A 26,765-nucleotide genomic window follows, 5' to 3' on the forward strand; every position below is an offset into this window, starting at 1 on the left:
TCACGTAGCTGTGACGCTATCACCCATCCTTGTGTTCCTGTTGTGTAGCAGCCAGGGTTTGCTCTCCACTGAAAGGAACAGATCTAACCTAGATCACAGCTACCACTTGGCTACTAAAGGAGCTAAAATGAAGGGTGCAGGGAGAGGTCTGCTACTTGAAAGCAAGCGCCAGAATTTAAAATAAGAGAATTGCTCCAGCTGCTTCCTAAATACTGATATCCGTATCTACAGTAGCATATAAACATGCACGTGATGCACGTGTCCGTAAGTGCTGTTGTGAAGATAATCCTGCCAAAGGTTGTTTGATTGTTAGCCTTACTGAGCTCAAGTTGATTTTGCTACCAACACTTCTGTATCAAATCATTCCTTCTAAAAATTAATCTTTATATTCATGCCTCTTGTGGTTGTCCTGCTGGCCATTGGAGAGCATTTCTCACATCTCTCCATCTCCCAGCAGCAGAAGAAATAGACGACTTTGCACCTGAGAAATCTGTTTTACTTTCTTCCCCCATGCACAAGTACAACTGATATAAATTGGGGTAATTTTCATTCTCCAGCTTAACCAGAGGTTAAGGAGTTCATGCACTCAGGGCCGCATGCGTGACCAAGTTTCATGGAACCAGAGAGCAGAGGCACAAACTGTCAGCCCGAGTCTCAGCAGTTGCACTGAGTGTAGTGCCATAAGCTTCAAGATGGTGTAGTTTGGGACAGGTGTTTTCAGATAGAAATTAAATACAAATTGAGGAGAGGGAGAAAAGTAGTTGACTGCACTTTTTAGCATGTTAATATTAACATGCCCCACATGATATAGAGGACAGTGATTTTCCTGAAGTATTCTGCATACGTCGGGGTCTGAGCTGGGGAAGGTCAGTGGAAACAATCTTATTTTAGGGAAGCTAGGGCCGTGTTATCTTTCTGTGTGTCTCTAAAAATGCCTAACACTTTGATCATCGGATATTCCCTTGCTAAGAGAATGACTAGGCACTGTCATTTCTTGATCAGCTGACAGGCCACTTCATGATTAGGAATTGTTGCAGTATTTCAGCAGTGTACATTTGAAGTGGGTCTCACTAAAGTTTCCATTTTACTTGGACAGAGGAGAATGAGGAACGCACTATGATTGATCCGAACTCAAAGGAAGACCCCAAGTTCAAAGAACTGATCAAGGTAGGAAATCACTATTTTGTCCTTCTTCAAATCTTTAACTAGTGAGCCAGAGTAATTTACAACTGGTTACCAAGAACACAGCTGAAGAATAACAACTTGTTACTGAAATGTATCTGTGAAAACTGAGGTCATAAACAAGGTAAGGCTAACAGCAACCATGAGAGAAACAAGAAAAGGCGGAATGTCAGAGTGCTCATGGTAGTTACGGAATAAAGCTCCATTGCTCATTTATATCCTTGTGGTTATCACAGTGAGGATCAGTGCTTAGCTTGAATCTACCTGCAGTCACTGCAAATAATCTAGGTTCCTTCTGTTTATGAAAACAGGGAAGGAGCTTTGGAAAGCATTAGTGAGATTTCAGGAGAAGAAAGAGTAGGGCTGAAATGAGCAAGGTAGGGGACAACGAGGAGACCTCTTGTGTTATAGGAAAGTTGGAACTGAGATTCTTTTTGCCCTACATTCTGTTGCTTTTTTTAAAGAAAAGTCCTCAGTTTACTTTTGTGCTGGGGCAGGGGCCAGATTGTCCTGAATCTGTATGGTCACTGGAGACACCTGCCCAAGGTGTTGATAATGGTGTTCCAAGCTGTGCTGATGTGAAGTGTGGCTTCCTGCCTCAGCAGTGCTCGTAGCTTCTGCCAGCTATGATGGAGGATTTGATCTTGAGGGACTAGTGTTTAGGAGGACCTTTTCTATGCAGTAAGTCATTGAGGTTAACATAGTGAAAGCTTGAGCAGGAAGAGGAGGGATGGCAATTCTGGACAAATGTGATCTCTTTCCAAAAAAAGCATTTGTGCTTGTGTTATACTTCCCGCTACACTTCCTCTTTATTATTTTAAAATTATTTTTAAAAATTATTTTTGTTAGAAACAACAATGCAGCAGTATCTGGGTGGGTCTGAAAACTTTGGATAGTGTATACCGTCTCCAGACAGGGGGTTGAGTGGTGGCACATTCCTTTCAGGAAACCTTGTGCACCCTGGCTGCACACATAGGCTTCACAGAATGCCTCAGCAAACTGCTCACCTGGTACATCTTTAAAACAAGCCCAGTGATCTGTTATTAACACTGCAATGACATGTTTAGGATTACAAAACCACATCAAACCGAGTTTAGCAAGGAGCTGTGCTCAAATTTCTGTGGTGTTGTAATTCACCTGGAATACATTGTGGTTTTAAATTAAGTGAATTTACACATTCTTTCTTTGTTAGTACCTAAATTCATTAATTCGCTCAAAAGGTACAGTGGTCTTGCACCACTCTTTCAAAATGTACTGTGGTTTCTTTGCTAGTGGAGCAGCGATATTATCATGAATAATTCAGCTGAACCAGAGTCGTTGCAGTGAAGGAACCAGATGCACTCTGTGATGCAGGAGACTTGATACTGAGATCAGAATTGCTTTTAAATGAGGAATTTTGCTGTTGAATTTAATACGAGTTGGTGAGTCTTCCCTGGATGTCATAGTGTAGCAAGGTTATATTTTCGAGTTTAAAAACCTGAAAACCTTCAGGAGGAATGAAAATCAGGGCTAGAGCAGCACTCGAGAATGTGTCTGAGTGCTTACAGCGCATTGCAGAATCAGGCTCTGGTTCACTATGCCAGTTTACACTTGCGTGAAGAGAGAGTAACGTTATTACCAACTGAATTGGAACAGCTGGTGCAGGGAGCAGCATATAACTGGAGATTGTTTCCTTGGGATCATCCTCAAAGGAGAGATGTGTCCTGTAGAGTGCCTACTTGAAAATTATGTTATTTAGGTAATTGCTAATCATTTGCATACCTCTCAGCAGTTGAGAGTTTTTAGAGACATTCAGCTAGAGAAATATTTAACACTATGTTGGTGTGAATCTGTAAGGCAGGGAGAGGTTTGAATTATGTTGGCAAAACTTATTTTATGCCACAGAGTTTGGATAACGCAAAAAAATGAGCAATTTATTCCTTGTTTTCTGTTCTTCAGTGGTTAATGACATTTTCCAAGACCCCCAGTGCTGGATGAGAATTAGCTGTGCTAAGTGCTATACAGCAGCAGCCAGCAGAAAAGACTGCCTGCCCCACAGAGCTTGAAATGAAAGATCTCCACGGACTAGCAAGGAGTGAGGAGTTGAATAGATGGAGGTTTTATAGTTCAAAGTGGTTCTCTCTCTTTTCCCCTCAGAGAGTCAATAGCAGCAATAGAGCATCATGGCTTTTGAAATTTGGCAGTATGACTTCGTTTCATTGGTGCCAGCCCAGATCTCTTTCAACACCAGAGTTAGATGTGCCAATGGTTTGCCATCATTGATTTTGAGTGTTTCTGTTCTGTCAGTCACATGCAGTTGGGTAAATGGATCTCAGTGCAAAGAAGCAGCAGAGATATCTGTTGCTGACACTGCTTTAATATCTCTTTGTCTCCACAAAATGTTGTTTTAATTTCTGCTAGCCTCATGCCATAGGAATTACATGCATAGTGGATTGATCAGTGCAAGCTTGTGTGAGTGTTTGGAAGTGATTTTGACAGGGCCATTGTAACTCTGGAGAGACAGATTGTATAGTATTGTGGTAACACAGAGAGACCAACAGAAAAAAAAAAACCCAACAAAAAGCCTCACTCCTCACTCTTATTAAAGCAAATATACAGTGAATCCGCTTGTTGAAGGCTGCTTAGTTGGGGATGCTAAAATACCTGCTTTCAGTCCTCTTGCACATACGAAAATCATCAGGAACTAGAATTATGCCACAAAGTGTTGTTTGTTATCATCATTGATGGTATTCTAAAAATAGTTGGTCACAATTTGTCAATATGAAGTGTTCAGCTAAGTTCGCTCTGTGGTCAGCAGCCTTTTTTCCCTCACTTCATTTGCTCTGTGTGTAATCAAACACAGTTTGGTACATGGCTGAGCAGACCTAAAGCTGAAAATTCAGATCAGGGAAAGAAAGATGAGTTATCGTTTTATTTATATATATGTATAAATAATTTATTCACAAAGTACTCTATTTCTGGTGCCTGAAATGCGTGAGCTGCTTCTACTCATTGCCCAATATTTGCCAAGTGACAAGTGCACAACTAACTTAAAGTAAGTGTTTGAATAATTCAAAGTTTGAGCTGTTTTGTGATCAGATAGAGAGGTGTCCTGTGATACATTGTTTCTTCTTGTCTACTTCAGAGTCAGGTTTCTAGTCTATATGTTATTGTGAATCTGTTTAAAATTCAGTTTCCGTTAATATATAAAGTTCCCTTAGTTGGTCCACGTCACTAATTGTAAAGAGTGTTTTGGGGATTGTTCTAGCTCTCTTTTAAATACTTAAAAAAAAAAAGGCTGATCTATGTGTGCTTTCCTTGTTGTTCATGTGTGTTTCTTTGTGTATTGGGTGTAAAGGTAGAAGGAATCTTTTTTCCCCCTTCTGGTTCAGATATGACTGAAGGGTAAAGGTTTCAAAAGCTTCATTGGTGGTTGTCATCCTAAACATTATTAGAGTTAATAGGCTGTAGGAATTGAGTCAGAGACTTTGAAAAGATATTTTAACATTTCACATAAGTGGCAGATTTCCTAGGGTTTTCTCATGGATTTTGGTAGGAAAAGTATGAAGAAGAGCTTCCACTAATTGAATCCAAAATTTTAGAACAGCAGCTTGCAAGAATTGGGTCCCATCTGAAAGTGCTTTGCCTTGACAAAAGACAGCAAGTCACAGTTGCAAGATACTTTCCCTCCCTGCAAAGACTTCTGTAAGATCGGCTGATACTGCAACAACTTTTGGCCTTTAAAGCCTCATCTAAACTTCAACCTCATCAGATTCAAACACTGCTGCTCTAGATACTGCCTGAAATGACTAAACATTCTCATTTGTAGTAAATCATTCACTGTCCTAGAAATTACCACCTTTTTCCATGTCTAATTTTATGGCTTTTTTAAATTCATTGTGGTGAAGAGAAAACCAAAATGAAGCCACTGTCCCTTTGGTAAGGTTTCGCATGTGACCAGATGAAACCGTGCTTCCTAAATGCTCCATGGTCTGCTTTTGAAAACAAGAAGCCTTCTCTTTGTTTACAGGCTGCCAGTGCTTTGTCCTTAGTCAATAGTTTCCAGGCCTGAATATGAATTTTTAATATTAATTTCCATGCTCAACCCTGAAGCCAGTTAAGCTTTCATACCTTTGATCTCTGCTTCCTAATTCTCCCAGAAGTCGGGGGGAAAAGGGTCATTGCAATCAGGGTTTTCTTTCTTTGCTGTTTTTGGTCACTGGGCTTCCTGTTTCCCCGTTGTGCCAGATGTGTTCATGTATTTTGTCTTGTTTTTCATTTTTGTTCATTACTGTATAGCGGTGACTGTGGGGTCCTTATGTCCTTGAGCTCTGCAGATTAACTCTGAATGTGCCTCACCGCCATGGGAGCAGCCAGCCTGCAGAACAAAAATACTTCACCGAGCTGGTGAAGTTTGATGTAAAAACCCATCTTGCATGAACTAAAAAACCAAATTGGCCAGGCAGACTCATTTTTCCTTCTGGATTTCTAGCACTCTTTTGTTTCAGCTGTCTGCCTCATGGTGAATTTCAGTTTTCAGCCCAGTGTTTAGTAATGTAACATGGTTCATTTAACCAGACATATGCATTTGTCCTAAAAATGATACGATAAATGAATGTGTCAGAATTTGAAGAACCGCTGGAAATTTTTACAACTACAAATGCATGTGTCTGAGTATTTGATGCAGCTCAGAGATGTTTTATATGAGTATGGATATGCATGAAAGGGCAGGCATGGTTTTGAGGACATGGGGATATTGTATTAAAGCTTTAAAATCATGCTGCTAATCCCAAATACTATAGAAGAATAGAAAGGCAGCTTTTTATGAAGGTATGACAAGTTAAGTGATGTAACAAACATTTCCATGTGCCTGCATGCTGTTTTGTGGGTCTCCAAGTACTGAATAAGAAGATGAGTCTCAGGTGCATTGAAGATTATTAGCTACATGTGGGATCTTGCGGTGGCTTCACTAGCCGTTGTGTGTAAGGAGAGGCATGGTGTTAGGGCTGACACTGGGAGAACAGGCTTTGCAATAAAGCACTTCCTCAGTCCTGCAGTGTTTCTCTTACACCCGTTACTTAATGCAGCAAATGTAGCCCGAGGCAATATTGAACTGCAGACGTATGAAGTGCAGGCACAGAAGTGAAGGTATGGGTAAAGGAGTGTGAGACCAGACAGATCAAAGTTAAGCATATTTTCATGCACAGGAAAAGCTCTCTTCTGCACCTTCTGTCTTCTTCCCACCAAGTACTCTGTGCCTGTATCAAGCTGTTTAAATTTTTTGACATTTAGGTTATTAAATATTTTCTGCTTCTGTCTTTGCATGAAGCAGAAACTATGAAGAACTAGAGAGCTGACTTCCTGCGAGAAGAGTCAGAAAGTATTTCTGCATGTTTGTCATTTCAATAAGCAATATGGTGCTTTATTTCCCTTGTAAAAGTTAAAAATAAAAAATTCTGTGCAGAAATCTTTTTCCAGGCTCCTAATTAAGACACAATCAGGAAATCAAGAGGTGGGACAGCAGATTTTGGGGGTTTGTTTGTTTGTTTGTTTTTTAATTACAGCTCTTGCCAGTGTTCAAGGGCTGTTAAAAAAAAAAACACTTGGATTTTTTTTTTCTTAAATATAAATTGCAAATTCATTTTTTCTAGCAGGGCTGGAGTTGTAGTCTGAACACTAAAGAAGTTAGAATGTTCTTTGTCTTATTTTTCTTTCATTCAGGTGCTGAGCTATTAAAATAATAAAATAACTATGGCTAGACCTTGTTTAATTTGTATCTCTTTTATGTACTTTTTTTCCAAAAGTTTTTCAGTGCTAAATTTCTCTGAAACATTTAAGTAGCACATAGTGTAAGTATTTCCCTTTTTTAATACCCTGTACCCAAAGCCACTTTGTGATTCCTGTGTATCCACGCTCTTGGAAATGGGATGTTGGTGCCTACATTAGAAGGTGCTTCCAGACTTTTATTTTTAATTCCTTGGCATTTTCTAGATTCTGACTTCAATACCATTCAGCACAGGACAGACAAAATAAAATGTTTATTAATGGCTTCAAATAGTTTAGCATCCTGAGTCTTCCTTTAACAAGGACTTCTGGAAATCTGGCCTCTTCCTATAGGGACTGTAATGGGATCTGATTATCAAATGATAATTTCAGCTGAACTTCAGATAATTTTTGAAAGTCTGCTCTGTAAATCTCATGGAAGACCTAAATCTTCTTTGACTTTGATTTCTTCAGTTGTTTTTCTATTGATGTCTATGTGTCTGTGTGTCAAACTTGTATCGTTTTGGAATTGGGCAGTCGTCTTAGTGACAGGCTTAGAAAATCTCTTTCTAGATGATCTGGGACAAGAAAGTATCTTGTTAGTTAGAACTCACTTTTCTGTGTCACTGGTGAACAGTTCTCGAGGTGAAAGATGGTATCCCTCTTCTCATTGTCTTCCAGCTGTGATCCTTTGCTAACTTGTCTAATGTCTCTCTCCAGCCCCTTACCATAAATGTCCTTCTATCCCCTGGAAAAGATTGAAAGAGACAAGAATAGCTGATTGGAGTTTTCTTTCCAAATGTGGTCATGGTTCTCCACCTGTGGACCAGAGCTCTGCTAACTCTGTTTTATTTAGGCTGCATCTTCTTGCATTTAACTTTTGCTCGCTATAATCTCTGATGAGCTAATTTTGGTTGGGGTTTTCAAAGGAAATCCAAAGGTTTGGTGCACTATGCCAGATGATAGCTGACATGTTACCATTTTTTGAAAACCCTAGCTTTAAATCTAGAGGAGGAGGACTGGGCAGGGAGAGTTTACCTGATCCAGAGCCTGCTGAAGAGGAATCCTGAGAACTGCTAGAGGGTGAAATGCAGGAAGAACAACTGTCTTGACATTTTTCTCTGCCTATATGTGATATATATATCAGGCTGTGTGACACAGAAGCAAGATGGTTTCCAGGGCATGTTGGAGCACGTGTCAGGAGACAGACTTCCCAGCCTTGCTCCTGTGACCACAGCCAAAGTGAGAGGATGACTGTACGTGCCAGGGCACGGTGCTGCAATACCCCTTTCAATCCAGGACACCAAGTGACAGGGGTAGGCGGTGTACCGGCAGGCTGGGCTGCTCAAGCAGAAGTGCAGTTGTCAATTCATTGGCAGTGCAAGCCATGAAGGTGTTGCAGGAGGGGACCATGAGGCAGGGGAAGAAGGGGAGAAACTGTATGATCCTCCTGCCCAATAAATGGCATTAGGTGGATGTGAGAGTATGGAACAACTTGGTGGCACATGCTGGGATAGTGCTGGTAGCTGTAACTGCACAGCAGAGGCCATCTGATAAAGGGAATGGCCCGGAACACCTTGGTGGCACATGCTGGAATAGTGCTGGTAGCTGTAACTGCATAGCAGAGGCCATCTGATAAAGGGAATGGCCCAAGTGATAGATAAGGTTCTGGCAAGGTCACAGGGGAGCAGTGGGGCAGTAATACTGGTGCAGAGCACATCCTTGTATATCCACATCTGCCTTCAAATGTCACCTCCACTTTTCCTTTACCTGTTCTAGAGAAGACCACTTTTGATACAAGTTGCTGGTATTCACTAGTGAATAACTGATCAGAAGAGCTTTATTTTGAATGTAAGCTCTTTAGAGGACTCATTTTTATTATTGAGATTTTTCATCCCTCTGGGCAGCTTAGAGGGCAAAAGTGATTTACATACGTGAGCATTGATGCTGATCCTTGCTTTCCATGTGTTGACTGGTTGTCATATCACTGAGCTAAAATTTGCCACTTAGACTATTTTTAGAGCTGAGTTTCAGCCCGGCACATTTTCAACATGCTTTGGAAGTACTAAAGATAGAGATTAGAGGTACATGAAGCATAAGTATTTCATATTTGGATTGTAAACTTCTTTATGGACACTAAGCCGTACTTGAGGTTGGTAGATTAAATGAACCTCAGTAGTCAGGCTGAATTACTTAAATGTCCTTATGACCAACATATTCAAATGCTCATGTTTCCTTGGATTGCCAAAGTGGGTGTTTTCCAGTGCAAGCCTATCTACATTTTGTTTATTTGTTTTTGTTTCACAATCTCTTGTATATTAAAACTTTCTTAGCCATCATGACTGCTGAGAAGAGACAGAAGTATGGGATCTAATCAGAAAGTGAATTTAAAGAATCCACAATTTTATATGAAGCAAATTAAAAACTGCAGAATTTTAAAATGAGGCTCATTGCTTTAGGTGGCTCTAGTTAATGGATTTTGCATTTCTATGATTGGCAATACTCTTCCTCTTACAGAATCAAGGATTTAGCAGGATTTAGCACTGCATCTCTTCCCAAAGAACTATATTATTTTTGCAAAAGCAATTTAATTTTCCAAATACTAAATTGGAGGAAAGCACTACTGCCAACTTCAAACAGTCAAGGCTGTTTTTCCTGTAACTGTTTGGAAATTATTATCTTTGGCACCTGCAAAACTTAACTCAGTTCCTTTTCTTTTTAAAGGTTCTTTATGTTCGTTCCTGTTTTGCAGGTGATTGAATGTTTTTTATAATTATGGTAGTCAGCATATGGGGACTATTATATATGTTGTAGAATGGTTATCAGGCCCATTTGACCAAAATTTTTATTCCATACTTCTGTATTCTGTAATAGCTTAAGATAAAATGCCTTGTCCTGTTGCTAATGGCAGGAATCAAGCTAATGGGTCTGTTTAGCTCCTGTTAGCAGGAGCATTCACTCTTTAGAAGCTCTTCTTCCTGGCACACCACTCACATCTATTCAGGGTAGAGATTTTGGTGGGAGCATAGGACTATTGGTAGGTCTGCTGTTCACATGAAACAGGTAAGATATGAGTTTTGGGACCTGGAGAACGTAGATACTAGCAAAGGTTATTGTTGCAGGGCTGCTAGTTGCTGCTTGCTTTAGAATTGGTGCTATAAGGAGACATTTTAATAAGAAAAAATAGAGGGCACTAAAATTGTCATGCTGCAAGACCTGAATTAAAAACAATAGAGCAAAAGCATCTCTTTGTCTGTTATTTCTCTGTAACTTGGAAATACATAAATATCGTTGCTCTTGCTCTGTTTTATGTTCCTGATTACTGCCTTGAATGGAAGGAACATATTTCAGCGGTTTTAAGACATTTGCCTCCTTTTTCTATACTTCCAGGTTCTAATTGACTGGATTAATGATGTGCTGGTGGAGGAGAGAATCATTGTCAAACAGCTTGAAGAGGACCTTTATGATGGGCAGGTGCTGCAAAAGCTGTTAGGTGAGTTCACAGAAGAGAAGGCAGCCCCAGAGACTGGAAGGGGCCCAAAGTTAATCCCTTCCAAAGCTGCAGACAGCCACAGGTCTGTGCAGTAACTCACCATCTCACCACGAATACAGTTTGTTTGACTGATAGCTACAGTGTCAGCTTCTCCATCTGTTCTTCTCAGGCTGTCTGCTGAAAGGGGAGAAAATCCAGATGATTCCTAGCTATTTGTTTCATGGACTAAGTATAGTCCAGACAGCTGAAATATGTGGCAGAAAAAAGGTGAAGAGATTCATGTTTACAGTGGGGGACCAAGCAGAAGCCACGTGGTCCAAATTTTGTCTGTATAGTTTGCTTCTGAAAGCTTTTGGGCTGAGAGCTTTTCTGAGGTCCTGATAGAATTACTTTTAGGGGAGAAAACGAGAAAAAGAGAATGCATGGCGGCAGGCACATACTCATAATGTGCACTTATGTATGAATGATTCATGAAAGGATATAGTCAGCTAAGCAGCTGTGATTTTGCAACCCCCTTACATCTTTGCAATGTGTGTGTTCACACAAGAAGCACAATGGAGAAAACCTTATGATGATACAATGATTTATGGGGGTGCTTTTAGCAAACAAAGAGACTTGAAGCTTCAAGTACCATTGTAAATCCACACTGTTTCTTGGAGACAGATAGTCAGACTGCTCTCGGTTTACTTATGACATGTTTTCAAGAGTGGGCTGGGATGTGGGATGTATGTGTCAGAGTGGGGCAAGAGGACCTAGTGGTGCTAATTCCACTGGTGCTAACGGATGCTGCTTACTGAATTTTCTGCGTATGCCCCTTAAATAACAGGTCTGCAGCATTTTGGTGAACATTCACAAGCTTTTAAAATTGGTTAACAACAATTAACTTTGTGTGCAATTAGAACTCCTCAAGACTAACTCAAGGAATAAAACAAGAGTACTTTTAACACTGTCTGGCTAGACTGCAGCTGGGGCCCTCCAGACATGGTGGGGAGCAGGGGTGTAGAGTTAATTTTAGCTGGGGAGTATTTGTGTGAATACAGTTGTACTTCTTAACATACAGACACTGCTGTTTCAGCAGGTGGTAGTGCATTTCACTGTAGCCATTTGCCGTAGGTATCACTGCTTTCTTAGGCTCCCTGTGGAGGCCATGGTTCCACCCTCAGGCCTGCAGACATTTAGAAAGTGCTTAGTTGTACATACATACATACATATATATGTAGCTCAGTTGGACTTGGCATATCTTACAGAAGGAAAGGTGGGCATGTACATCTTGCAGCCTGAGACTTCAACTGGACTGGTTTTTCCTCATTTTCTTCCTGTTGGGCCTCTAGCTGGAGAGCAAATGCTTCCCCCCCGGCCTGAAGCTGTCACAACTCAGCCCCAGTCTTGTGTTGTTCCTCAGTGGTGTCTTGGTTTCTTCAACAAGACTTATATTACTGAATCTATCCATCTTCGTGCTGTCTCGTTGATGCAAGAGGCAAAGCACGTCATGCTTGTGGTGGTGCTCCTGATGCTGGAGGCCTCAGAATTAAGTCAGCCCTCTGTTGTGCAAGTCTTCTTTTCTGGCACCTGCAGGAAAGGCTGACAAAGTAGGGTCATTGAACTTCAAGTAGTAGTTATAATTCCTTGTGTGTGAGAGATGTTTCAAGAAGATCTGTCTTGGTAGGCAGACACAAAAAAAAGATGAAAGACAACAGCTTGTCAGCGGGCTTATTTTGAAGCAGTTTGGAGTAAGAGATTAGCAAATGGCTGTCTCACTGATTGAGGTGGAGCTCCTTGTTTAGTTAATTTTATCAAGGTACAAGAAGTGCCACTCAGAGAGGCTGGACTGGCTTGGTGTACACATGGTGTCAGGGTGAAAGGAAATAAATTTCCACTTGCTGACTGGCAGCTAACTTGGGCTGAGAATAGATAGGAGCCATAACACGTGACCAAAAAATGAATCTTGTAGTATAATTTTTAAAAAAAAATCTACAATAATTTAAAATAATATTTGCATGTTTTGGTAGTCAGTTTAAAAAAGACTCAGAGGCATCTTGGCTAAAGAACATTTTTCCCATTAATATTACTCAGTTACTTTTGTATTTCTGTCACTTTTTAAAAAAAAGATATATATATCTTCAGCTAGGTAAAATGTCCAGAAGAAACATACTCTTGAACTTGAGAGCAAAAATATTTCCATTACTGGAATAATAGGTTTTTACAACTCTGAAATGTTTCTGAAAGAATCTTTAGAGTTGAAGCCCATCCCATTTTGTGAAAACAGTTTTGGTGAAGTATGTTTTTCTGTTTTAAAGACTGGAATAATAATACATAATTGGAATATGTTCAACCAGTCCTGACCTCCTAGTCCCAGCAGCAGAGTGAGTTTGACAATTTTTTTCCCCAGGGTCAGGAGGGAGAAAAGAGATCAGCTATTCCCATTGCTCTGGTGGCTGGAGGACTCTACCCCACCTTCCTCAGCTCTCTTTCTTCTTTTTTTTCTTTTTTAGAGAAATTCAGCTCCTGTGTCTTTGGCAAGGGCCACAATGCAGAGGAAGAGAAGAATGACTTATCTAAGACTTTGATGACAAATAATTATATTACAGAAACAGAATTCAAATTTTAGTAATGGCATTTTACAAAATTTTCCTGCATTAGTTCATTTTTGGAAGTAATCAACCATGATGTGACAATGTCGTAACAACATGACAAGATTGTACCAACTTACTTCTTTCTTTAAATTAGTTGCAGTATAAATCTGTGGGTCATGTGAGTATGACTCTTGATGGTTTGAGGAGGCAAAGTTTGCTTTAGCTTAAATTCATACCTTCAGCTAACCTGAAATAAAGCTTATCAAGCTGAAGTAAATGTTCACACAATATTTCCCCTTCTTTGTCCTAAATTAATTTGTTATTAGAAAAGTCCATTAAACCTGCGCAGATTCCTTGTGTAGTGAAGGCTGTGTTGTGCCAAATGCTTTTCAGCAGTGAAAGAGAATGGGAGGTACAATAAATGTTATTACTAACTTATCTGTTATTACTTACTATCTGAAAGTTGTTACATATTTTGACACCTGATTGATGAACGTGTTCTGCCAGATCTTACCAGTTTTCTATCACAGGTTTTAATGGAATTGACATACTTTGATGAAAGGTTTACTTTCAGCTATTTTGCTTTCAGAGAAAAATCATTCTCTTGGAAAATTTCTATCAGAGTCCAGCTCTGCCCAGTGCTCTGTGCTCGTTATTCCCACCCAGGCCCTTGTTTAATCTGGTTTTGTCTGTTCTTTTTGTTGTTCTTTTTTTCAAATACAGAAAAATTGGCTGACCGTAAACTGAACGTGGCAGAAGTGACGCAATCTGAAATTGGTCAGAAACAGAAGTTGCAGACGGTCCTGGAAGCTGTCCATGATTTACTCCGACCCCATGGCTGGACAATCAAGTGGAACGTTGACTGTAAGGACTCTGTTATGCTTTCTGTCTCAGCTTCACAGGCAAGGAGGGTATGATAATCAATAGGTTGATCATATTGTCTGTGATGCAGTGTGTTTTTTTAAAATTATTTCTTTATTTGCAGAGAGGGTGTTACCACATCCATGTATGGATTGTAACTGGTGCCTTCTTCTGTGGTCTTTGTTTAAGCACAGATGTACATGGCTATGGGATAATTGAAGTAATTTGTTCCTTTAAGGATATGCTTTCATTAGAAAGTTTTTTGTTTGCTTCCTGATTTTGAATCCCTACAGATATGAGGAATGTGTTAGTCATTCAAGTACCAGAGAGTGGTCTAATCCTCAGGCCACCGCAGTGAGAGTAAAAGGATCCTGCATCCTGCTGGAGGATGCAGCTTCTGACAGGCTAAGCAGAAAGTGCCCTCTGTTTAAGCATGGCTTGTTACAATCCGAAAGTGAGACTGGAATTTGAGAAGTCCCTTCACCTAGGTAGTGGGTGGGGTTCATCTCTTACAGCCAGGAAAGTTTGTCTTAACACTTTGCAAGTCTGCTAAAAGCAGAATTCTCCAATATTCTCCATTACAGTGGAAGGCAAGTGATTGAGTCTGCCTGTCTTCATTGACTAGAGAGGGAGCTGAAGTGTTTGGACTCCTAAGTTAGGCACGTAACTTAAAGGGAGGGTTGAATCTAGGCTTTGCTACCTGTAAAATTGCATTGTAGGCCATGTTAATTTAGGAAAAAGAGGAAGAAGGATAAAAAGAAAAAAGGCTGTGTTCACCAAAGGCATTTTTCACTGCCTTTTTCTTGCCTTTTTCCCAGAGCTCTTTGTTTAAAATAAGGCCTCAGTATTCTTTAATTTGCTTCATTTTCCTTGTTCCCTGCAGCAATCCATGGCAAGAATCTGATTTCCATTCTTCACCTTCTGGTAGCTTTGGCAATGCATTTCCGGGCTCCCATTCGACTACCTGAACACGTGTCTGTACAAGTGGTAGTTGTACGGGTGAGTATGAACTCATGAGAGAAACTGATCAGAACAATCACTGTTTGTCGCTCTGATTTTGCAGTACTGGGCTGTTCCCAACCATTGCCCCCTGATCTCTTGTCATTTAGAAAATTTTTGTCCCAGTTGTTTAGTGAGTCCCCGTCCTGGGAATGCATTTTTGGTGTGCTTAAATGTGATCCCGAGAACATCATATCTTTAATATGTTTGGGACCACCATTTGCTACTGCAATATCAAGCTAAAAACATGTGATGGGATTTTGTATAAGAGAGAGTTGTGTCTATAATTTCTGGCACTTTAGTAAATGGGTTTTGCCATGCATTTTTTGTAGAGAAGCCACTGAAACACAAACAGCACAGAAAGGAGTTTCAGCACGTAGAATCTCCCTAGTCTGGGAAGCCTGTTACTGATGTTGTTTTTCCCCAATGACTTGTTATGCAGACTTAGACGTGTTGTTTTCCTTGGCACGCTAGTAGACTTTCATCATTTCTTTCACAGCCTTGTGTTTTTGTTAGCCTTCCTTAGATATGGAGAAGAGATCTGACCTGAGGAACCCTGACTTCTTCCCTCCTGCCCTAGATACTGCTCTAGTTATTACGAAGACTCTACTATCGGAGCATATGTGCTCTTGCTTTTTGTCTTGCCTTCTATCCCAACTGAAGCTCCTGTGGCAGTACAGCCTGTGGCATGCGAACCCAGCTTTTCTCAACAGCTGTTGAAACACCGGGCAGCGCTGCTCCAGCTGGCACCCTGATCATGCTGTGACTGTTTGCTGTGGTGCTCAGCGCTGTTGTTGCAAGGCAGGCTCAGCTGCTGGCAGCAGGCTGTGGAAGTGCTTTCTGTACGTGCCATTTACTGTTAGAGCTGTCAGGCTGTAGTAGGTTTCCTTTCAAGAATAAAGAAGATAAAGTGATCTTGGACACTGTTTTGCAAACGTGGATCCCCTTACAAGATGTGATTGCATGGTGGTTGATTAGGCCAGCCTCATGTTGCTTTACATTTAAATAATGGCATTTTCCAGGCTGCCTGCCTGAATGCTCTAGAGGTACAGGGTGTGATGTAAATGAGTAATTGATGGATACTCCCTGGCTCACAGTAAATGTATGTATTATCTTTAAGAGGAGATTTTTAACTGCTTTCAGGCTGCTGTAGTTCTTTCATTTTAAGAACGGTGAGTCAGGTATAAAGTAACATGAACGTAAATAGGAGACTAATTTCTTCTTAGATTTCTTTTGACTGTCTTGGAAAGGTAGGAGGAAAATGTAAATATAAGGTGGTCAACAGTCCTGTGACACCCTGGTGCTAGAAATCTCCTTCTGCCCAGTACAGTGAAGTGTCTTCTGTAACTGATAAGTCAGAAAAAAAACTTAGGTAAAGAGATAAAGCCTCCCTTTCCTTGTCCTTAGTTCAAGCTTCAGGACCTTCCGCCTCTGTAGCAAAGGGAAGGCTGTGGAGAAGGGGTTTTCATATCTTTTCCTGTTGGAGGGATGTAGAGAAGACACCTACTGAGAGTATCTGGTTCACCAGAGTCCCTGCATCTTGAGACTAGACAAGGCTGAGGTGAAGACAGGATGAGAGAAAGACTGACAGAAACCAGGGAAAGAAAGAGAGAAAGAGCAACTCCCGTGTCCCCAGGGGAGTGCCTGAAGGTGTCAGAGCAATGGTATAATCAGAGTTAATTTAAACTCGAGAGGCTGTAAGCTCTTGCTCTTGGACCTAGAGCCTGTGGTCCTGGAGATGGTTATGGCAACTGCTGGCTGTGAGCCTACCTCAACTGGCCCTGTGCAAGAGGAGGCTTCTTTCAGCCCCCCTATCCCACTGCTAGGAAAAGCTTGAAACTCTTCAGCTTTGTTTATTTAAATGGAAAACAAGGCACAGTGTAAACTGAAGCATGTTTCTTCTGAAACAATAGCTTTTGCCTTACAGTTTGGTAGATGATTGAATGTTTGTAGTTCAGCATCCATAATCTAGTCTAAAAATACATGCTGGTTCAGTAACACAGATCTCTTTAAATGGATTTTATTTAGCCTTTGTTATACTAATGGCAAACAGAAGAGTGGCAATGAGGTTAATATTGTTCCTAATCCAAGTAAGAAACTATTATTAAGAAGATTATTATTATAATACTTATAAAGTTATTGTTAAATGTTCTCTTATTACAGATCCCAATAATGATTAGGGTTCTGTCAAACTAGATCACAATTAACATAAGATGTATGCTCTGAGAGGTTTTAGTTTAAATGCATCTTCTTGCTTGAATATGCATTTAAGGGGATTAATCAAGTTTGTTACGTGATTTCTTTGTAAGCTTTGCAGAATTGACCCCACAGCAAGAAAACCTTGCAAGATGTTGTGGGAGTATTGTGCAAGAACTCACCCACACTGAAATTTTCAAAACAAGTTAAGTCTCACTTTCATGGGTGACTTTGGCACTTAGTATTACCATTATCAACTTCGTTGAGCCATCCTCACACTGTGCAGATGCATGACGTGCTTCTTGCCCAGAAGGGCTGTGCTTACACTATGAAAATAAGAGAGTCATACTGGTTTAGCAAGTTACTGCTTAGCCAAGTTGTGTGCATTTCCATAGCCCATCCCAGAGCAATGCAGAATACCTTATTAGCTTGTGTAAGTGTTGTGGGCTTTTTCTTCTCTAATTTTTAGTGTCGTGCTCCATAAAGTGAGGTAATATTATGACAGCACTGTACTACACGGAAAGTATTTATCAAGATCTCCACAGACTGGTGGTGATTCTACCCTCCCCTTAAATTCTTCCCTTCCTTTAGCATCTTGAGGTGACAGACTGAGACTTTCCTAAGGTGCTGTATTTTTTTTTAATTAAAAATAGTTTATTTAGAGTCTGAGAAAGCTCTGTAGCTGGATCTGTATCTGTCAAACAATGCACTATCCTTTTTTTGGTCCTGCACTGTATAGTTTGCTCAGAAACCCGCAAGGATTTTTGAGAGGACTTTCTGCTTTACCTTCCTTGGCAGGAAAAACCTTTACCTATCTATCTGTCTGTCAATATTACCTAGAACAACTACAAGACTAACCTAGCAGAAAAACATCATGAGGTAGCCCCTCTCAAAAGTAGAAAACCTGAAACCTAGTTACTTTCAAACCTTTTTGAAATCAACCTCCAGAACTGGTTTTCTTGGTGTTTTTTGTGTGAAATAATAGAAAATTTTGTAACCATGGCAATATATGTCCAAGGTATACATGTCCTAGCAGAGCAAGGGTTTAGGTGGGTTAAGATCCTGTTGATAGCTACTCCAAGTGCTGAGTTAAGAGTCTAAAATGATACATGTTTTAATACTGGTGTCACTCAGCACATGCCTGTTGTTCCAGCCCTCCTCAGTGAGGGTAGGGAGGAGAGAAACTTTGTGGTTTCAGTGCGTGCTTCCAGTGAGAACAGAAAATTCTGAGATTTTTTTTCCAGCTGACTCTACTGCCTGATATTTGAAATGTAAACTTGCATGATGAAGAAATACCCTAATTCAGGAAAACAAAAACCTTCTCAGAAATAAGTGTAAAAATTGTTCTTAAGGCTCACTGTGTTGGCTATTTTTACAAGGCTCAGGAATTTGCCGTCTTTTGCACTTAGCTTTCCTCATCCTCATTTTTAAAACTGCAGCATGTCCCACCTTGGTGCTGCTGGGAGATCTGAGGTATTTTTACAGTCATTCCCTTGTAGTCTGAGTTGCAGGCTGAAAGGTCAGAGGCAAGGCAGGATGAAAAATAAATGTGTCTGGTGCAAAGGAATCAAAGTTTTATCAAGGAATGACATTTGCTTTTGGATTGCAAGGCCAAGGGACCTAGGCTTGCTGTGCGAGCAGCATGCTCAGCTGCCTTGGAGGGGGCTACGCAGAAATGCTGCCTTTTCCACCTATTGGGGAGTCAGTGTTGGCATCCAGTCCTCTTTTCTTATCAGGCGTTTGGAGGCATTATTCACTAGTAACCACTTACTGAGTTTTTGTTCACAGCTTACAGCATCTTCTCCCAAGGGAATGTGGTGCCTGTAAGGTCCAGAAACCTGTGTTAATAAAGCAGAGACATGGTGGGATGGAATAAAGACAACATTGTTTTGTATGCAAGAAAACATTGCCCTGTCAGATGCTTCCTCATTTTTCTATCCATGCTGTCATCCTGGCTTGTTTCACCAAACCTTCTGGCGCCGTTCCCACGGCTCCCTCGGGCGAGCAGGATGAGATGTATGCATGATAGAGAAGTGAGGGGCTGTGAAGACATGGCCAGCTGGCGGCATCCAGCACAGGGCCCAGCTCAGGCACGGAGCTGTAACAGCGCAGCGATGGGAGGCCACGGCTCCCCCTGTGCTTTCAGCCAGGCTCCCTGGGTGGTGGCTTGAGGAAGCAACGCTGCCTTCATTCATTGGGTAGGGAGTGGAAAGGCAGGAGTTCTTCATACTGGTTTTTAGATGTCAATTTTTATTTCTCGGATTGCTTCTGGGGAAGGATGTGTTTCTCTTCGAAGCTGTTCTCCCTAATAAGTTCTTGTCTGGGGTTCAGCTGGTGTAAATGATTGAGATGGCATATGTGTACGAAGCTTGTGCCTGGGGGGGTGATTTCCCTGCTTACCTAAGCTAGCAGCTTTATTAACCCTGCTGTAAGTCATTCTGACAGACCTGGTTCCTAGATGGCTGCTGAGATTTGAGCTCTTTGTGTCAGCTTTTTAAGCGTAGAGAAGGGAGGAAAGAAATTCAGGCATAAGGCTATATCCCATAGTTTTGGAAGGGACCCATAGAGATGTTGAGAAAGTTTTTGACTCAGGTAAAAGCACTTCCAGCCTCCGAGAGGCATGTGCCATGTCTCCAAAACTCTGGAGAGGCTCAGAAACATTTGACCCCACCTGTGTCGAGGAAGCTGTTATAAAGCTGTTTTGAAACCAAGTCTCACCGCATGTTAACTCTCTGTTGGGTAGGAGACTCCTTATTCCTGCAGAAAATTACCCCAAGGAGAGAAAACCCGGTAACAGGGAAATACTATTCGTTGGGAAATCACTAGTTTGGCCTTGTATGCTCCCTACGTTTCCTTGGTGGATATGTTCCTGACGGTCTTGTGGCTGGTGGCCTCAGTAACATGCCTGCTCTAGGAGAGCCGCCCTCATGCCTGGAGAGCTTTGCCAGCACACCGAAGCCCTGGCCTGTGGGCAGCCGTCCGTGTTATTTCAGCCCCAGACCTCTCCGGAGAGCCAGGCTGCCACTTGTGTCAAATTGTTGGTTGACACCGTGACATGAACGAGTGCCCTTGGGGAATTTAAGATGGGGCTGACAAACTCTCTCATGTTCCAGGCACGATGTTGACACTGGTCTCAGAAGGAGAATTGTAGGCGAGTTTGTTGGCTGCACATATATATATATACATTTCCCAAACATCCATTTGGCTGTCAGCCTCATAAATGCCACTGTTTTGGGAGTGAGCCCTCCTGTGTCAGCTGTTTCACCTCTACCTCTACAAAACTTAGTGGGCACACTTTATCCAGTTTTCTCCTCTGGGATTTTGAAAGATGTTGAATGCTGCAGAGCCCCTAATGAGCTTCTCCTTTACTAACGCCGAATCAGTTTCTAACTCCATCTTCCTTTCCAGAAACGTGAAGGCCTCCTTCAGACCACTCATGTTACAGAGGAGCTGACGACTACAACAGAGTAAGCACAAAACACTTTAGCTTCAGAGTGTGTCCGTGGTGCATGATGTGAGATCATTTACAGAGACGAGAGAGAGACTTAATCTTCCCCCCGCTCCTGCTAAATTAACAAAATCCCTTAATGTGGTGCTTTTTTAACTACATAGAAATAACTTGGTGTCTGGAAATATGTTACAAAGGAGAAAAGTGTCTTCTTGACATTCTTGTACAGAAGCTTTTAACTGAATAGTTCATTGAAAGTGACCTTTGTGGGCCTTCTTTTTTTTTCCCCTGCCTTCTGAAGGTAACCATATATAACTAATTTCTGCCCAATGCTGTTGCCTCTCTCAAGTGAAGGGCCAATTTTGGGGAAGAATTAGTTTGACAAAAGGCGATTCTTTGAAATACCTCTCAAAACTGAAGTGATACCCTGTTAAAATTATAAGGAGAGATGACCTCTGTTTTCAGTAGTACCTCAGGACTAGAGCTCAGCAAAAATAAATAAATAAACCTCTTCCCTCTCCAGTTTTTGCAACGGATTGCTTTGCTTTATGTTTTTACAGTCCTTTTTATAAGGAGAAGGCTAGACATGCACTTTGGCTGCAAATAAAAGCTGAGATTTTCCTTCGTGAGGCCTAGAGGCAACTCTTCTAAGAGGGGCTTACATGAGCTCTCCTTCAGTTTATCAGTGTATTGGCTCCCTGTAGAGTTGGCTCAGCTTTCCACGACTTTGAAGATAAATGAAGTACCATGTGGCTAGCTCAGCGGGGAAGATCTTTCAGATGGAAATGCTCAAAAATGAGATCATAACATCTCTGTGTGGACATTAAAGATCTCATAGTGCTTTTTGTAGGATCAGGGCTCTGCCTCAGGTTTGTGGGCCAAAATTCCTCCCCTTACTCCTATGCTCTTGAACAATGTAGTTAGCTTGTGCTCTCCTTCAGATGTGGTTTGTAAGATGTAATCTGCAGAGAGGGGTTTAGACATTTTTTAGCAAGAAAGATATTTACAGATTTGCATGTGTGTTTATACATGTATTTTATTAAGTTATTTAATATTACACAATATTAAGAGCTTTACTGTTTAATGTGTTGCATACCCAGATATAAGCGTAGCTATGGAAAATGCAATGATCAGCAGAATCCAACATTCATTGAATACTTTCAAATTCCTTTGTGCAAATCAGGGCCTGATTCTCAGCTGATAAACATCTGCATATGTCTGGTGATATCACTGGCTGTGTATATAATTCATATGTGGCAGTTTTATTTACATAATACCCAGATATGATGTATGTTTTCTTTCTTCAAGAAAAACAGATTAAAGTGAGATAGATAGCCTTGCTCCTTCTGAGGTGTGTGGTGTAGCATCTGATGACTATATTTGTGGAGACTGTACACAGAAGTACATTTGTTCTTTCACTCTTCATCATAAAAATAGTTATGCATAAGAAGTCATAATTATGTGTAAAACATAATTACGCATTTCCATTCATTTCAAATGTGTCTCCCTGACATCACTGGTGGTCTGCTGGGGACATTCCTGCAGCACGTTGGGTCTGGCATGCGACATGCTCAGCCTCTTCACTTGGTAGGAGTGGTTAGCCCTTGGCATCTTGCAGCAAAAGGCCCGTTAAGCCCATGGTCTTGTCTTTTCAAAGTGATTATTCATGAACTAACCCAATATTTTTGAATGCTCTGACTTGCAGGATGATGATGGGAAGATTTGGTAAGTAACAAAGTTGACTGAAATTTTTTTTTATTTATGTCAGGGCACAGAAATCTTGTCTGTTTTCCTTCAGCAGATCAAGACAATGGATTGAGCAATATATATTGCGGGGTTGGAATATATTGCGGGGGCAGGTTTTGTTACTCCACACAGATGTGGAGCTTAACGGATAGAACCAGATCATCCAGTATACTGCTTGTGCTCTTTAGGCTGGTCTCTGTTGATTTGTTTTCATTTGTAAGTAATGAATAGCGAAAATGCTGCACAGGGCAAAATTTCCTAGTACTGTTGTTAGTGGCTTTCAAGTAAAAATCTTTGCAACCCCCAGCAATAAGAGTTACACCTTCTTCATAATGTGACCATTTAATTTATATATAAATGAATACATGAAAATTACAGAAGCAAAGATGTATGGTACAAGGTCTAAGAAAGCTCTGTTCACCTGTCGACTTTCAGCGACCAGTCAGCCCTCTCTAATTCCTTTGCATGGAGTATCCTATCTCCTCCATGTTCACTATATTTCAGAGTTTAGACCTTACCAACCGTAGATCTGGTCTTTTAAACAAAAAGCAATTTTTTGGTGTTGCTGCTGAGAGATTTCTCTTTTTGCATTTAGTTTTGTTAGGGGCATTAAGTCACTCTTCACCGAAGAGATGTGGGCTCCTGTAAAGGATTGTGTGTGACAAAGAACAAGTTGTTTAGTTTCTCTATTCCCCAGATATAGTATGTGAACACCACTGTTTCCCTTCTTGCAGAGTATCTACATTAATAATTAATAAGGTACTCGGAAAATAAGTAATGTCAGGGGCTATAGGGGCTAAATAACATATTTTCAGATACCAAAAGAATTTGGACAATAAATATGTTTGTTTATTTAACAACAGAAAGCTATTAAAATATGTTCTGTAAATAAAAAGAATTTGAACTTGGAAAAGCTGTTAAAAACTGTTAAAAACGTTGAAAATTTTAATAGCTTAAAACCTGCACACTTTTCCAGCATTTTTATGCCTTTTTTTTTTTTTTTTTAAATGCAACTGCAATTTAGATTAGGTTTAGGTTAGATTTCTAACTTTTTCTGGTTTTACCTGATGATGACAGCTGTCATCTAAAAAACTCAGTGTTTGGAAAATTTCAGTCAGCCCAAAGCTGCCACAATGTGAAATGTTGCACTAACATGGTCAATTTAGTAGATTTTAGATTGGATTAGGTATTGTTATACAATGCTTTGAAAGTCTGAGCATAATTTAAATCTTCATACTGTATGTAAGCTTTGCTTTTAATACACTGCTGAATGAGATTTTACTCGTGTTCAGTTTTAAGCTTTACTAAAGTCAGGGGAACTACCAGTAATTTTAAATTAACCAAATGAATATCTGATTTTGATGCTGAGCGGTGGATGCAATCATAGCTATCACTGTAGCTGTAGTGCACCAAAACCAGGTGATGTTTCAGTGGCTCATTGTTTAAGTTAGGATTGGGTCATAGTCAAAATTTGTGTTTCCTTTTAATTTTTCTTCCACCTACATATTTTGAGTACCGATTATGAATGGCAGAAAAGGGAAATCAGTGTATGGTATGTTTATTTTAAGTTACCTCTAAAATTCCCAGGGGAGTTCGCTCTGGCATTTAGTTAGACACCTAAAAAGAGTGATAACTTTTAGCTTGAGTCTCTGTTACGTGGCTTTCTAAGACCTTTAAGCTTGGGACACATAACCTGCTTCCCATAGTTGGCTGTTGGAGGTGTATTGATTTATTTTTTTTTTCCCCCTAAAACCAGAGCGTGATGCTTTTGACACACTTTTTGATCATGCACCAGACAAACTCAGCGTAGTCAAAAAGGTAAAAAATAAAATTCAAGTTTTATTTTCTACATTGCTTTTTTTCTTATGCTTTTGGAAAGATAGACAGAAAGATCTGGAAAATAGCGGAAGGGGATTCTGAAATAGTGAAAAGGGTGTTTGTCCCCCAAAGATCACTGTTTCAAAGCCAGATGATACCTGGATTCATTGGCTTCGGTCAGGTTTGTCTCATTACTCTGGTTTATTGGCCAAGGCTTTTCTAGGTAGCGCTGCTATATTCAATCAAAATGATGCAGGTTAGAAAAAGCTACTCTGCAAAGTTTTTGCGGTGGTACGGATTGTTCTGACTGGACAATCGTACACGCTTTTATATCCCAGGTGCTGTCCTCTGCGAGGAGGGGCTGGGCTGTAGGCTGATGAGCGACTGGCGGTGGTGACCTCTTTGCTAGGCTCAACAGCAGCCAGAGTCGTGCATGTGTCTTCAGCCTCAGTCTCCCCAAAAAGCACTCGCTGTTTGGTTTTCAGCTCATTCTTGTACTAAAGATGATCTTCCACAACTGGAAGATATTTTCCACAATACACTGAAATGTGATTCACCCATAAATAAGTTTACTAAATATAAAGCTTTTACAGAAGAGTTGCTTTTGTCCCAGGACTCTTCTACTTAACACTAATTCATATGGTCCTCTGGTCTCTCCTCCAAGGCTGAGTGTCATCGCAAAGCACACCTATCCAGACATGTTCTTGACGTGGCTCTTTGTGCTAGGCAGAGCGGAGGGGTAACGTAGCTGTTGATTTCTGCCAGCTCTTGTTAGTAGGAAAGAAAGGAAGAGACTCCACGTTGTTCCATCAGCTAGTTCCAACATGGCTGTTAAGCTATTTATTAGGACAGTAGTATGCAAAGATCAGTGTTGTAATTTGTCCCTTCACTTCATACGAAACAGAGGATGTATGCATTTAAAATAATGCTTTGAAGTCTCTGGAAGATTTTATCTTTCCAGTCTGAAACGTCATCTGGAAGAGTGTTTTTAAAGTTGATAGAGAATTAAGTTAACTCTGTCCACGCAATGAAATTGTTAACCCCCAAAATCTGTGATCCTTTTGGAAATGTTGTAAGCAGGCTGGCAGATCTCTGTGCTTCAATACATTAGCACATATCTGGCTCCTAGTAGCAGGATCTTGCATGTCTGCTTCCTGTGGGAACAGAAATGCCAGACTTGGGTTACATCCTGACTGTAATTTGCTAATTGATGTGCACACATCACTCCAGGAGCAGAGGTGTGTGCAGAACAGTGTACTGTTGGCATCTTCTCTTGGGAGTCTTAGCTCAGCGCTGCTGATGCCTTGCTCCCAGGCAGTGGATCTTCTCCAAGAACCTGAAGAGATTAGTGTGGACAGTAAGTGCACCTACTGCTTGCTTCATCTTCACAAAGAACCTACAAAAGAATCAATGTCATCACAGCTTTTTCCCACGACACTAAAGTATGCTTTATGTGCTAGGAAAAGTAACTAGTAAGCTGTATGTAATAGCACCATCTGGTGACTCCTGGCATATGGTGCAACAAAAATGACTATATGACTGAGTTGTTTACAGTTTTATGTACTTATTGTTGCAAAAGCAAATAGCACACATGCATATTTATTAAGCTTAAAAAAAGGTCTTAAAAGATTATGTTAACGCTTTCACATAGGCACTGACTGTAGTGTCTAACATCACTGCTTCTGGTGTTTTCTTTTATAGTCTCTTATCACCTTTGTGAACAAACACTTGAATAAACTGAATTTGGAAGTAACGGAGTTAGAAACCCAGGTAGGAAACTTTGACTTTTTGTATGTAATCTAACTGTGTAAATTGCAAAGCTAGGCCCTCGCTCCATAAAACCTTGTTATAGAACTGTTTTAGCTTTGGGCATGTTAGTTTATGGGATCAGGACTCTGTCTTTTAAGTATCAATGACATTCACTGATGCTTGCTTCCTTTACTCATGTTTACATGTACTTCGTACTGCTGTTGATTTGTATTACAAGGTGAAATTCTTGGATATTTAATAGGATCATATTAATGACTGTAGAATATGGCTGGATTTCGGGGCAGCTTGTGTCTCGGATGAAAGTGGAGTGCTGCAAAGCAGTTGCTATAGTTATGGGTGGATGGTGGGTTGTGTCTTTTCTGGCTGTGAGGGTTCATGATGAACTGGTACAAGCTCTTAATAGCTGGCTGCCTGGGGCTCTCGGGAGGAATGTGGACTGCAGTGTGCAGTCATATCATAGAGGTGTCAGTGCTCACTTTGATCACATCAAAGTGGGACTGGAAACAATTTTGCTGTTGCAGCAAAGGCCTTCATATCCTCCTCTTTACCCTGCTATCTTGTGAGCACATGCACTGTGCTTGCTTCTCAGCAGTGTGGATTAACGACTCAGAGCTCCTGTACTGCAGTGGCTTGACTGCCAGTGGTACCCAGGTTTGTTTAAAGCTAGCGGAGGTGACTGTCAGCCACCACCATCTGCTCTGAGGAGTTCTCTGTCTCTAGCGCAGAACTGGGTACCGAATATGCTTGGAAACCTTAAGTAAGTGTGAATTTCAGTGTCAGTGAGGTAGTTCTCACTTTACAGATAAAATTAAGCAATTTTCAGGCATGGGCTTGGCTAAGCAGAAGCAGATACTCTTTCCAGAGTTCACTGAACTGTGGAGAGATGGTTATCTTATTGTCCCGGAAAAAAAATAAGCATGGCATCTAGAGAATTATA

General features: G+C 40.7%; 1 protein-coding gene across 2 annotated transcripts in view; it reads left to right on the forward strand.

Annotated features, from left to right (window-relative positions):
- The window catches only part of PARVB (parvin, beta), a 39,152-nt gene that overhangs the window by 4,592 nt on the left and 7,795 nt on the right, over positions 1-26,765 (forward strand). The window contains exons 3-10 of one of the 2 annotated variants that reach the window (XM_009572406.1): positions 1,097-1,167; positions 10,315-10,417; positions 13,714-13,854; positions 14,735-14,850; positions 20,455-20,513; positions 22,200-22,219; positions 23,997-24,058; positions 25,760-25,828. In XM_009572406.1, coding sequence (XP_009570701.1) covers positions 1,097-1,167; positions 10,315-10,417; positions 13,714-13,854; positions 14,735-14,850; positions 20,455-20,513; positions 22,200-22,219; positions 23,997-24,058; positions 25,760-25,828 — 641 coding nt within the window. The remainder of the gene's footprint in view (positions 1-1,096; positions 1,168-10,314; positions 10,418-13,713; positions 13,855-14,734; positions 14,851-20,454; positions 20,514-22,199; positions 22,220-23,996; positions 24,059-25,759; positions 25,829-26,765) is intronic. The other variant, XM_009572407.1, reaches the window with a different exon arrangement.

Source organism: Fulmarus glacialis, unplaced genomic scaffold (assembly GCF_000690835.1).
Source record: "Fulmarus glacialis isolate BGI_N327 unplaced genomic scaffold, ASM69083v1 scaffold7062, whole genome shotgun sequence".
Classification (NCBI taxonomy): domain Eukaryota; kingdom Metazoa; phylum Chordata; class Aves; order Procellariiformes; family Procellariidae; genus Fulmarus; species Fulmarus glacialis.